The sequence below is a fragment of the Delphinus delphis genome, chromosome 11 (assembly GCF_949987515.2).
Source record: "Delphinus delphis chromosome 11, mDelDel1.2, whole genome shotgun sequence".
Classification (NCBI taxonomy): Eukaryota; Metazoa; Chordata; class Mammalia; order Artiodactyla; family Delphinidae; genus Delphinus; species Delphinus delphis.
The window spans coordinates 93,436,598-93,449,592 of NC_082693.1; the positions used below are offsets into that span (position 1 = coordinate 93,436,598).

A 12,995-nucleotide genomic window follows, 5' to 3' on the forward strand; every position below is an offset into this window, starting at 1 on the left:
GTGCTTCACAAGGGCAGGGGATTTGGGGGGTGTGTGCATGTGTGTGTGTGTGTGTGTGTGTGTTTCTGTGTTTTAGGCCGTGCCGTGTGGTGTGTGGGATCCTAGTTCCAGGACCAGGGGTGGAACCCTTGCCCCCTGCAGTGGAAGCTAGGAGTCTTAACCACTGGACTTCCAGGGAAGTCCCTTTTGTGTGTTTTTTTAAACGGATGCATCCTTAGAGCTTAAAACAGTGCCTGGCACGTAGTCGGCCCTCACTAAACACTTGTTGAAATGATCCATCCACTCGGCCATCGCTCCTACATTCGTTCAAGCTGCCCTCCTTGGAGGGGCCGCTCTGTGCCAGGCCCTGGGCTGGGTCGGAGGATGCGGAACACCCCGGTGGGCCTTGCGCTCCTGGTTTCCGGCGGGGAGAGGAGGGCAGAGCTGCGATGAAGGCCGACAGCGTAACAAGTGCTGTGACGGAGGGAGGACGGGGCTGTGGCAGCTCATTGCGGGAGCACGAGCTCAGCCTGGGGACCAGAAGAGGCGATCACGCAGCTGAGTTTTAAAAATGGAGGAGAGATGGACTTCTGGGCGACTTTGAGGGCCCGGCGGTGACCCAGAACCTGGGCTTTCCAGGGACTGGAAGTGGGTCAGTCTGGCTCCAGCATGGACCCCGTCCTGCCGTGGGAAGTGCCCCTGGCGTTGCCCCCGGCAACACAATAGCAAAGGACCCCTTGTGGCAGAGAGTGGGGGGCGGTGTGAGTGGGGGCAGAGTGTGCGGAGGTGGGGAGTCAGGGTGCCAGGCGCGTCTGCTGTCTGGCTGGAGCAGCGGGTTCAGGTGTGGTGTGGAGGGCGTGGGGGGCGAGGCTTGGGAGATAGACTGGAGCCAGGCTGTGGGGGCCTGCGAAGGGGGGATGGGGGGCAGTTGGGATGAAGATGTACACTTTCCCCACGGGGGTGGCTGGGCTGCTGGACGCTTCTAACTTTGGGGGCACCCCACTCGGAGGTGTCCTGGCCTTGGGGTGTTTCTGAGGCTGGACAGGAACCCCCATCCTCTTGTGTAGATGAGGCCTCTGGGCCCCAGAGAGGGCAAACTGTTTCAAGGACGCCCAGCCAGGACTGGGGCCCAGATGTCCTGCTGTGGGTTGATGCCCTGCGTGCTCATCAGGGCAGGGGCTACATTGAATGTTCTGAGGACTCCGGGGTCCTCTTTCCCTTCTTAACTAGGGAAGTAGGGCCCTCAACCACGCTCGTGGGTCGCCTGCAGCCTGCCCTCACCCAGGCACACCTGGTCCCCACCCCAGGCTGAAGGCCTCAAAAGTCACACTAAGAGAGCAGAACCAGGCAAGCTCATCCTGAGAGAGGAAAAAGGAGAGCCATGGGGGAACTAGATGCAGGAAGCCTTCCTAAGTATCTGGGAGTGAGAATCAGAGAAGACTGCCTGGAGGAGGAGGCTTTGGCTGGGGGACGGTTTGGAGGGAGACGAGCAGGAAGGATGGTCCGAGGCAGATGGTGATGGGTCTTAAAGGCAGTCTCTCTCTGTCTCTCTTTCTCTCCATCTCTGTTCTGTCTACAGTTCTCTCTCTGTTTCACTTTCTGTCTGTCTCTCTCTCTCTCCTGTACACAGTGCCAGGGGAAATGAGGGCAGAGTGGAACCATCGGATTTGCCTTAGCTAATTACTTACTTGACCATGGGCATAAAAGGAGGATTAGCTGGGCTCTCACGGGGTCCTCCCGGGCTCCCTAATCGCATAGCCCCTGTTTCCTGGCACGGAAGTGATGAACTCGTTCTGAGCCCCTAATTAGCTAATTATGTGGTGGCTCTGTGGCCCTGGGACTCCCCGGGCCCCAGGGGGGCTGTGAAGTGAGCTGCGGCCCAGCTCAGCAGAGGGTGGCAGGAGGGGAGGAGGGACCGGGCTGCCATTCAGGGAAGCCAGCCTGGCAGGTTCTCAGGAGCGTTTCAGAATTTCAATGTCCTGGAGAACTGAGAAATGTAATTAACTGAGCAACACAGGCTGGGCCCGGGGAGCAGACATGGAGAAGCGGGGCTGGGATGGTGAGGAGCTGCCTCCTCCAGGCCTTTCTGATCTCACCCCTTCTCACAGCTGCCACCTGGCCCTCCGTGCTTGCCTCCTGCCTCTGTCCTGTCCTCCAGGATTACTCCTTCCCCTTTAAAGCCCAGAGCTGACCAAGCGCTCGCCCTGTTTAGAAATCTGCCCATGGACCACCCTGACCAGCCACCTAACAGAGAGCCCTGCCCTCCTTAGACCCCCCAAGCACAGTCTGGATGCCCTCTCTGAACGGTCACCCCTCTGCGACTTTGCCACAGCTCCCGGCATCCTGCAGGGCCCAGCTCGAGTCAGCCCCTCCAGGAATGGGCCTGGAGCTGCCCTCACTGCCCAGGCATGGTCCGTTTCCCCAACACTGTGGTCCCCTGACCCCCTGCTGGTAGACTGCAAGCTCTACCAGCAGGGGTAAAAAATGAGGGCGTAAAAAAATGAGGATTTTGGTTTCCCCATGTGCCCAGCACCGTGCCTCGTATGCAACAGTATTTATAAGTGTTTGATGAGTGAATGAATGATGGGGCATCAGAAAGGCCTGCAACTGAATTAACATTTGGATGGACTGCAGGGTGCTTGCTCTGTTTTCTCGCTTCCCTCTTCTGCACACCCCCTGGCTACCGTGCAGTGGCGGGGGGCAGACGTGGCGAGGTGGGGTATTGAGCCTTCACTCACCCTGGCTTGCTCTCAATTGGAGAGCAGGAGCTTACAAAGGAGCCCCACTGCCTTTCCCAAGAGGAGGCTGACCTAGTTTTGTGGGGAGGGAGGATGGGGGTGGGCATTAATTATTGATTGGAAATCACTCCATACAGAGCTTGTGATGCAAATCCCAAATAACTACCCTCATGAATAACCACCTCAGGGGCTTCCCTGGTGGCGCAGTGGTTGAGAGTCCGCCTGCCGATGCAGGGGACGCGGGTTCGTTCCCCGGTCCGGGAGGATCCCACATGCCGCGGAGCGGCTGGGCCCGTGAGCCATGGCTGCTGAGCCTGCGCGTCCGGAGCCTGTGCTCCGCAACGGGAGAGGCCACAACAGTGAGAGGCCCGCGTACTGCAAAAAAAAAAAAAAAAACCCCAAAAAACAAAAAAAAAACTACCTCAGCCATCACTCCTGGAATAAATAAAAATCTGGACAGGGCCACTGTTCTCCTTGTCACCATCCTTCCATCCTCCCCTCTCCAATATTCCACTCCCTCCCTATGACTTAGCACATCATTCATTCACAAGCAGTCATTCAATAAATGTTGGCTGAGCCTCTGCTCTGGGCCAGGACCTGCTGGGTTCCAAGAACACTGAGGTGACATAGACACAGGCCCTGCCCCCAGGAGGTTAGAGCCAAGTGGAAGAGACAGGAGGGTAAACAGATGACTACACACTAGGGTTAGAAGAAGATTGGATGTTGATGTAAACGGTACCTCCAAGGTTGTGCAACCTGCCCAACTGTCCATCCTAGGCTGGGTCAGAGATGCTGAGGCTGCCCAGAACAGAAGAGCGGGAGAGGGGCTTAGAAAGGGTATGGGAAGTCTTCACAGAGAGAAAGCAGATCCTTAACTGAGATGTGGTGGCTGAATAGAGGTTTGCCAGGCACAAGAGAGGCAGAAGAGTGTTCTAGAAAGAGGGGACAGCATGAATAAAAAAGCATGGAGGTGTGAAATCCCATGGTAGCTTTATGGAACTTTAAATAATTTGATATTGCTAGACATAGCATGCACACTGGGGACGGAGGGAGGCAGAGAGGAAGATGAGGCTACAGAGGTAGGCAGGGTTCACAGGAATCACAGGATCTTGGGGGGGGGTGCGCTCAAGGGTGACCCACCAGCTCTTGACACTCTTTGGGGCCACAGACACTTGCGTGGACCTTCTTCCCAGAAAAATTCATGGCATCATACTTGCATACTTTACAGCAATTCCATAAGGTTCATGGACCTTCCGTAGTCCTTCCATGGACCTCCCCCAACCTGCCAGGGGTCCACAAACCACAGCTTCTGTAACTGATAAGAATGCCAGCACTTTTCATACATAATGATGACGTGCCCAGATTTGTGTTGTAGAGTGTGTTATCAGGAATCACTCCCTCTCTGTCCTGGGCTCTGCCTTCCTTGGGCTGGCTTCAACCCCAGGCAGGCATTATTCCCGGGAGGCAAATGGCCCCAGCAGCTCCAGGCTTAACTCCTCCCAGCTTGTAACCTCTGCAGAAAGAGAGCATCTCTTTTCCTGTAGTTCCAGCAGAAGTCTCAGTGCAGACTCTCATTGGTCCTGGATGGAGTCACGTGCCCATCCTGGACCAATCATTGAGGCTAGAGGAACAGGCTATGCTGATTGGCCAGGCCTAGGTCATGTGATCTCCATGTCAGCCCACCCAAACCACAGGACTGGAATGGGGGAATCGGTGCTGTTTTCATAGGACTGGGAAAGGGAGCTGGGCAAAACTACAGAGGTGACCCACCTGTCTGGGGCTTGCATTCCTGCGGATTCTCCAGTGACTCCTGAGGAGTCAGGAGGGAGTGGGTGACATGCAGACAGTTACTGAAGCTGTGCGGATGATGTCACCCAGACTTGGGAGAGCTGGGTCCTTTTCACAGCCGGGGTACTGAGCCCGCGGGGAGAGAGAGGGCACGGAGGGTGCAGATGGGTCAGCCCAGGGCAGGAGGGGCAGAAGGGAAGGATGGGGAGACAGACGTGAAGGGTGGTAAGTGTGTGGAGCAGTGCCGGAAGCTGAGCATCTCCACTTCCTCTGTGGGGCGGGAGCCCCGGAGTTTGCTGAGAGTTGGCTGTGGGCCCTGAGCTGGGGAATCTTTGCAGAGTGGTTGCTGTCTTCTTGGGCCCGTCTGCTGAGGGACCTTATCCTCCAAGAGGGGAAGGGACTGGTTCAGGTCCCACAGGTCCCAGAGGCTAGCAGGGTGAGGATTTGAACCCGAATCTCTCTAAATCTCTGTAAATCTCTCTAAAGCTCTATGTGCTTTCCACAGGCTTTCCCTACCTGAGGCATTTCAGGATGTCAGACCTCCCCAGGAGCACACGTTCTGCCCCCTTCCCATGCCTGCCTGAAGCCCGCTTCAGGTCACGCGTCGCCCTCCCTGGGGATGTCTGTCTCCACTCCCACTTCCCCACCTTCTGTTTTGCCTCTGCCTTGGGTTGTTCATTGCAGCCTTTTCTTAGGAAAGGAAGAGTCCTCTTCCTCTGGCATCAGGCCAGGTCTGAGTCCCTCGGCTGGCCAGGGTTCTTCTGTAGGTGGCTCTGAGAGGTCTGCCCGGTTCCATCATGCAGTGGGCGGGTCAGCAGGGTGGTTTTGGCTGGTACTGATGTGTCCTGGCAAGGTCAGGGAACCACTGACTGCCCCGGAGATGAAGGACACTTATTAGGCTCCTACTGTGCCCATTCTGGGCATAGGGAGATGAGCTGGCCTCAGTCCTAGGCCTCCGGGTACTTGAGGGTTGTGGAAAGAGTGCTAACTTGGTGTCAGGACACCTGGTTTAAATCCAGACCCTGCTGCTTCCTATCTGTGTGACCTTGGGCGAGCAGCTTCAGTTCTAGGAACCTCCAGTTGCCTCTTCTATAAAATAGGGATAATATTACCACCCTCACGAAGGAGATCATATTTGTGCATTACCCAGAAGGGCGCTTGGCACATAGATCATATTTGTGCATTACCCAGAAGGGCGCTTGGCACATAAAAGGTGCTCCACAAATGCCTGCCTCTTCACCCAGAATCTAGTGTAAGTGTCGTGGGGCCCAGAGCCATTTCCGTGGCCTCTGGGAGGAGGGGCAGGTACCAAGGAGGAAGTCTGTCTGGTGGCCACTGAGCAGGCTGAGGACAGTAAGGAGCCCCTGCCCACATGTCCCACCTCTCCTTTCACTGCCCCCTCTCTGTTCCTCTAACCCTGCTCTCCCTCTGTCCTCTCTGGGACCTCTGCCCCTGTCTGCCCATCCCTCCACCCTTCCCTCTCTCAGGTATGCGGATCCTGGTGAACCTGCTCCTGGACACGCTGCCCATGCTGGGGAATGTCCTCCTGCTCTGCTTCTTTGTCTTCTTCATCTTTGGCATCATCGGCGTGCAGCTCTGGGCGGGCCTGCTGCGCAACCGCTGCTTCCTGGAGGAGAACTTCACAATGTGAGTGCAGTCCCACCCCCACCCTGTACCCGCCTGCCCCGGGCTCCTGGCCAGCTTTAGCTGGGGCATCAGTGGCACTGAATGTTTCAGGGCTAGGAAGGTCTCCACATTGAGACCTGGTCCCGATCCTTATTTCCAGTGGTGCAGGGAGATTAAGGGATGTGCCCAGGTGCGTTGGTGGTAGGTCTCTCATGAATGGCTGGACACCAGAATGAGCACAGAAGTCCTCTGGGCTCTCAGAATTGGTATCAAAAAGCCCCAGCCCAAGATAGGCCCTTAGATGCTAATTCAGTACCTAGTGACTCTTACTTAACACATAGTTTTAACTTACTTGGGACTTGGGACCAAAAGAGTGGAAGCAGCAAACGAGAAGGAGGTTGGGTAAGAGGAAAGAGGGCGGTTAAGATCCAAGCAGAAGTGGGGACAACAAGGAATAGAGACAGAAAACCTTCAAAGCAGACATGGAAACTGGCTTTCTAATTACAGCACAGACGTTCCTATCGGGGACTGAGTCATCAGGGAAAGGTCAGCTCGCATTCGGCCCACTTGTGTCTAAAAGCAGTGGGGTGAGCAACTCCTCCGAGAGATGATTGTCCAAAGCTGTGTAAACAGAAATCAAGCTTTCGCTCTTGGAGGAGTTGCGTTGAGTTATCTGAGAAATGTGACATCTACTGAATCTCAGCGACGAGGGATAAGCAGCGTCTCTGAGTGTACATACATGCCCATATGTGTTTGGACAGGGCTATACTTTCACTTTGTTTCACTGATAGGCGTTAGTGCACTCCTGCTGTGTGCCAGGCCCCAGGGAGACTGAAGTAAAAAAGCGTTTTCATTCATCCTGTCACTCGACAAACTCATCCAAGTGGCAGCTCTTGCCCAGCCCGTGCTCGGGCCGAGGACACAGCAGAAGGTGGAGTTCCTGCCCCTGGGGAGCGAGGACTGCAGGAGGGACGGTTCTTGTCCCTGGGGACACTGCACGGGCATGGGCTGGACCTCCCTCTTGGCCTGATTGTTGGTTGTGAGGATGGAGCTAAGCTGGAGAGCCAGGGGGAAGCCTGGGGAAGGGGACTGACCCGCCCATCACTGTGGGGGAACAGTAGGGTACCTGGGTAGATCAGGGACGGGGCATCCTTGTGGGTAAGAGCCCTGTGGGGGGCAGGGGTGCCCTCACTGTGTGAGTCATTTGGAAGAGGTGGGCCCTGAGTCAGGGCCTGGGGCAGCAGGAGAGGAGGACCCTGCTTCTCCTGGTCTGGCCTTCAAAGATGGAGACGGGTAGGTATGAGCTCTCAGCTTTGGGTTCAGGTCTCATCCAGGCCCCTCCGTGCCATATGGATCTTTCTCTAGGTCATTCCAACATGGCCGCTTTCTCATTATCCCAGCTCAGCCCTGATGTCGCCTTGTCCTGGAGGCCTTCCCTCACCATCCCCCTCCCCCAGACCCTCTATTGCCTTATCCTGCTTGATTTTCTTGGCACTATCTCTGTCTGCAATTATGTCACTTGTGCGTTTATTTTCTTGGTTGTTGGGTATCTCTAGACCAGTTTATTTACTTGGTTAGCAAGGATGAAGCGCTTCTGTGTGACAGGGGCCGTGGAGGTGATGCTTGACTTTTGATCCCTTGTGGAGACCAGGAAACGGAGGCTGAGAGAGGAGAATCTTGCTCCAGGGCACCCAGCTTGGCGAAGTGAGAGATAGAATTAGAACCTGGGTTCCCCTGACTCTAAAGCCCGCTGTGACTGCCCCGCGGGGAGTGTGCGCGAAGCATCCCTCCAGGCACATGAGCCCCTCAGGAGACCCCAGGTGGTCATTCGGAGTGTTCTTGATGAGCACAGAATCAGGACGATGTCACCCAGCTAGGAAGTGGCAGGGCCCGGAATCTGAGCCCTGGTCTGGTGTCCTCTGCAAAGCATCTGGTCCCTTCTTGCCGATTCTGTCTAGGCATTAATGCACACACACGACTATTTACACCCCAGACAGGTTTTAAAACTGAGAATGGCTCTGGCAGCGTGTCTTGAGTGTGTTTTTCATCAGTGTTTCTTATTCCACGAATGAATAAGAAGCTGGCGAGCCAGCTTCTGTTGATGGACCTTGCGAGGTTTCCAAGTTTTTGCTCTTACATACAAGCCTGCAGGGAGCATCGTGTATGCTTGCGATCTTTGTGATCAATGGCTAGACTCATAATGTCTAGTCAAATCAGAGATATTGCGGGTTTGGCTCCAGACCACCACAGTAAAGCGAGTCATACGACTTTCTTGGTTTCTCAGTGCATATTATGTTCACACTATACTGTAGTCTATTGATTGTGCAATAATATTAAAAAGAGAGCATACCCCAATTAAAAAGTACTTCATTACCAAAAGATGCTAGCCGTCATCTGAGTCTTCCGTGAGTTGTAATAGTAACAGCAAAGATCACTGATCACAGATCACCACGACAAATATAATAATAATAAAAGTTTGAAATATTACAAGAATAATCAAAACGTGACAGAGACACAAAGTGAGCAAATGCTGTTGGAACAATGGCGCCGACAGACGTGCTCGATACAGGGTTGCCACAAACCTTCAATTTGTAAGAAGTGCAATAAAGGAAAACTCAAAAAAACCGAGGTATGCCCCTGTGTCCATTTTTTTAAAATACTTTTTTTGGTTAAGGTATAAATTACACTCAGTAGCAGGCACAGCTATTAAGTGCTCAGTGAGGTTTTAACCTGGGTTGCACATCACTGTAAATCTACCCTGAGAAACTCACTGTCCCCAGCAAGGCTCCCTCCTGCCCTTTCCCAGTCACCTTCCCCCTCACCCCAAAGTAGCAGCTATTCTGACCTCTATCACCATAGATTCCCTTTGCCTGTTTCTGAGGTTTCTTTAGATGGAATCATATAGGCCGTTACCTTTTGTGTCTGCATCTTTGTCTCAGTGTCTGTGAGGTTCATCCAAGCTGTTGCTTGTGTATTTCCTTTTTCATGTTTTTAAAAAAAATCATCTCTAGATTACTTATTTTTTTAAAAAAATATTTATTTATTTATTTATTTAGGCTGTGCCGGGTCTTAGTTGTGGCATGGGGGATCTTTGTTGTGGCATGCAGACTCTTAGTTGCAGCATGCATGCAGGATCTAGTTCCTTGATCAGGGGTCAAACCCGGCCCCATGCTTTGGGAGCGTGGAGTCTTACCCACTGGACCACCAGAGAAGTCCCTCCTTCTTTTTCACTGCTGTGAGGATTCTGCCGAGTGAATATACCACTATGTGTTTTTCCATTCTCCCGTTGATCTGGGCGGTTTCTGGTTCTTTGGCTCTATGACTGATGAATACTCTTGTCCATGTCTTTGGGTGGATATGGCCATTCCTTCTCTTGGGTAAATTCTCAGGGGTAGAATTGCTGGGTTAAGGGAGTGCATATGTTTATTGGCTTTAGTAGATTTTTTTTTTTTTTGCGGTACGCGGGCCTCTCACTGTTGTGGCCTCTCCCGTTGCAGAGCACAGGCTCTGGACGCGCAGGCTCAGCGGCCATGGCTCACGGGCCCGGCCGCTCCGCGGCATGTGGGATCTTCTCGGACCGGGGCACGAACCCGTGTCCCCTGCGTCAGCAGGCGGACTCTCAACCACTGCGCCACCAGGGAAGCCCGGCTTTAGTAGATTTTGCCAAACTGTTTTCCAGGATGGTTGCACTAAACGTTCGCTAGCAAAGTCTAAGAGTTCCAGTTGCCCTACATCCTTCAGCAACATGTGGAATTGTCAGTCCTTTAATTTTTACTATTCTAGTGAGAGTGCAGAGGTGCCTTATTGTGGTTTTAATTTGAATTTCCCTGATGACTAGTGGTAATAAGCACCTTTCCGTGTGTTTATCAGCCATTGGTGTATCTCCTTGTGAAGTGTTTGTATGGTCTTTTGCCATGTTAAAGTTGGATTGCCTTTCTTTTTCTTATAAACTTGTAGCAGACCTTTATATCCTGGATTTGAGTCCTTTGGTGGATATATATATATTGCAAATATTTGATTCCAGTCTAAGTTTTCTGTTTTCACTCTTTTTTTTAAAAAATATTTTAAATTTTGTTATTTTTCTTTCAAATTTTTTTCTTTCTCCTTTTTATTTCTTTTTAAATAAAAAGTTCTTTTTGTTCCTTTATATATTTTTTCTGTTTTTCTTTTATTGTCTTTAAAATTTTTTTCTTTTTTCTTTTTGTTTTTCTTCTGTTTTCACTCTGTTTTTCCTTTTTAAAATATTTTTTTTATTTCTTTAGAAAATTTTGTTCCTTTATATTTTTTCTGTTTTTTCTTTTCCTTTTAAAAATTTTTTCTTTTTGTTCTTTTTCTGCTTTCACTCTCTTAATGGTGTCATTTGATTGACAAGCAGCAGCTCTCAGTTGTAATGAAGACCAGATAGCAATCATTTTCCTAGTATGCTTTTTGTATCCAGTTTAAGAAATCTTTTCCTAACCCAAGGTTACCAACTGTCCTCCAGTGTTTTCTTTTAGAAGCTTTCTTGTTTTTATCTTTCACATTTAGGTCTATATTCCATTTCAAATAATTTTTAGTACGACCTGTGGTTGGGGTCAAGATTCATTTTTTATATGGATGACCGATTGTCCCAGCACCACTGATGAAGAAGTCCATCCTTTCTCCACTGAACTGCAGTAGTGCCTTTATTAAACTGTCTGGGGACCATATGTATTTGGGTTGGATGTCTACATGTTAATTGTTAATGGGTGTTGTTGCCAAATTGCCCTCTAAAAAGGTCATGTCAACTTACACTCCCACCAATAGTGTATTAGCGTGTTTGCACTCTTCCCATACTCAATATTATCAGCCCTGAAATGTTTGCTGTTTGGATGGATGTAAAATGATCTCACTGTTATTTTTTTTTTTATTTTTATTTTTTTGCGGTACGCGGGCCTCTCACTGTTGTGGCCTCTCCCATTGCGGAGCACAGGCTCCGGACACGCGGGCTCAGCGGCCATGGCTCACGGGCCCAGTCGCTCCGCGGCATGTGGGATCTTCCCGGACAGGGGCACGAACTCGTGTCCCCTGCATCGGCAGGCGGACTCTCAACTACTGCGCCACCAGGGAAGCCCAGGATCTAACTTTTTTATTTTCCACATGGATAGAAAATGTCTTAACACCATTTACTGACTAGTCCTTCCATTCCCCATGGACCTCAAAAGGTGTCTCTATAATATACTAAGTTGTCTTTTATACCTGGGTTTGTCCCTGTGCTCTGTGATGTTCCACAATTCTTTCTGTTCCTGTTGCAATACCACACTCTAATAATAATCATACTTGTAGAGTATTTTGTTCTCCTGGAGGACTGCGCTCCACTCATCTTTATTCTTTTAAAAAATTGTATTGACTGCTCTCCCGTTCATATAAATCCTAGAACCATCTGGCCAGGTTTCATAGACAAAATCATGTTGAGATTTTGATTGGGATTGCAGTGAATCATAGATTAGCTCTACAGGATGGGCAGGGCAGGCATTGTCATCTCTGTTTTACAGATGAAGAAATTGAGGTCCAGAGAGGGGAAGTGACCAGCCCAAGGTCACATAGATGGGAGAGGGTGGGGCAGGAAGGTATCTTACCTTCATCTGTTGAATCAGCAAAATTCAGCATTTGTATATTAAGCACCTACTCTGCTCCGACCACAGTGTGTGGGTACTAGGGATGCTGAGACCCAGTCCTTTCCCTAAAAGAGCTCCAGCCGCCCAGGGGAGTTGGGTGCATTTTTCCCCAAGAGCAATAACGGGGGTGAGTGCAGGGCCCAGTCTTCCCTGAGGCTCCCCCAGGGAAGGCTCCCTCTTGGTGTTGGGGGGGGACCCCGGAACTGCCCACAGTGGGCAGGTGGGAGTTTTGGTGACCATGGCAGAGGGGGGGAAGGGTGTCCCAGGCAGGGGGAACAGCATGTGCGAAGGCCTGGAGGCGATGATGGCATGTTGGGCCAGTCTTGCCATGCTGTGTGGCAGTGACCCCTCCCCTTCTCCTCTTTCCCCACCATCACCTGTGGACAGACAAGGGGATGTGGCCCTGCCCCCCTACTACCAGCCGGAGGAGGACGACGAGATGCCCTTCATCTGCTCCCTGTCGGGGGACAACGGCATCATGGGCTGCCACGAGATTCCCCCGCTCAAGGAGCAGGGCCGCGAGTGCTGCCTGTCCAAGGATGACGTCTATGACTTTGGGGCGGGGCGCCAGGACCTCAACGCCAGTGGGCTCTGTGTCAACTGGAACCGCTACTACAATGTGTGCCGCACAGGCAGCGCCAACCCCCACAAGGGCGCCATCAACTTTGACAACATCGGCTACGCCTGGATCGTCATCTTCCAGGTGGGGCCCTCGGGCCTGGCGCCGGCCCCCATGCTGGGTGGGGTGAGCAGCTTCACCTGGCAGGCGGGGCTCTGTGCTGGGGGTTTGCCACCCGTGTCATTGAAACCTACCCGTCCTGCTGGCACAACAGGCACTATCAGCCCATGTTGCAGACAGAGCAACTGAGGTTCGAAGAAAGGGCTGTAGGCCCTCGGGTGTATTGCCTGATGCCTCTGTGCCTCAGTTTTCTTATCTCTAAAATGGGGGTAATAACAGCTGCCCCCCGACCTTGAGTGGCTGAGAAGAATAAACCAGATGATGCCAGCCGAGCCTGGTGTGCAGTGAGTGCTCAGTCAAGGTTGCCTTCCTGCTGTCGTCAGAAGGAAGGATGGGGCAGGTGCAGAGGGTGGTGGCTGAGAAGCCGCTGAGGGGTCTGCTTGGCACGCTTCGCTCTGGGGAGCAACAGGATCACAGAATTCAGAGCTGCAAGGTGTGATGTGATCACAGCCCAGCAGCTGCGTTTTGGGTCCCTTCGGCCCCGAGAGG

The 12,995-nt window shown here is 52.1% G+C and overlaps 1 protein-coding gene across 1 annotated transcript in view; it reads left to right on the plus strand.

Moving 5' to 3' along the window:
- The window catches only part of CACNA1I (calcium voltage-gated channel subunit alpha1 I), a 106,816-nt gene that overhangs the window by 46,901 nt on the left and 46,920 nt on the right, over window positions 1-12,995 (plus strand). The window contains exons 5-6 of the mRNA XM_060023965.2: window positions 5,993-6,152; window positions 12,155-12,470. Coding sequence (XP_059879948.1) covers window positions 5,993-6,152; window positions 12,155-12,470 — 476 coding nt within the window. The remainder of the gene's footprint in view (window positions 1-5,992; window positions 6,153-12,154; window positions 12,471-12,995) is intronic.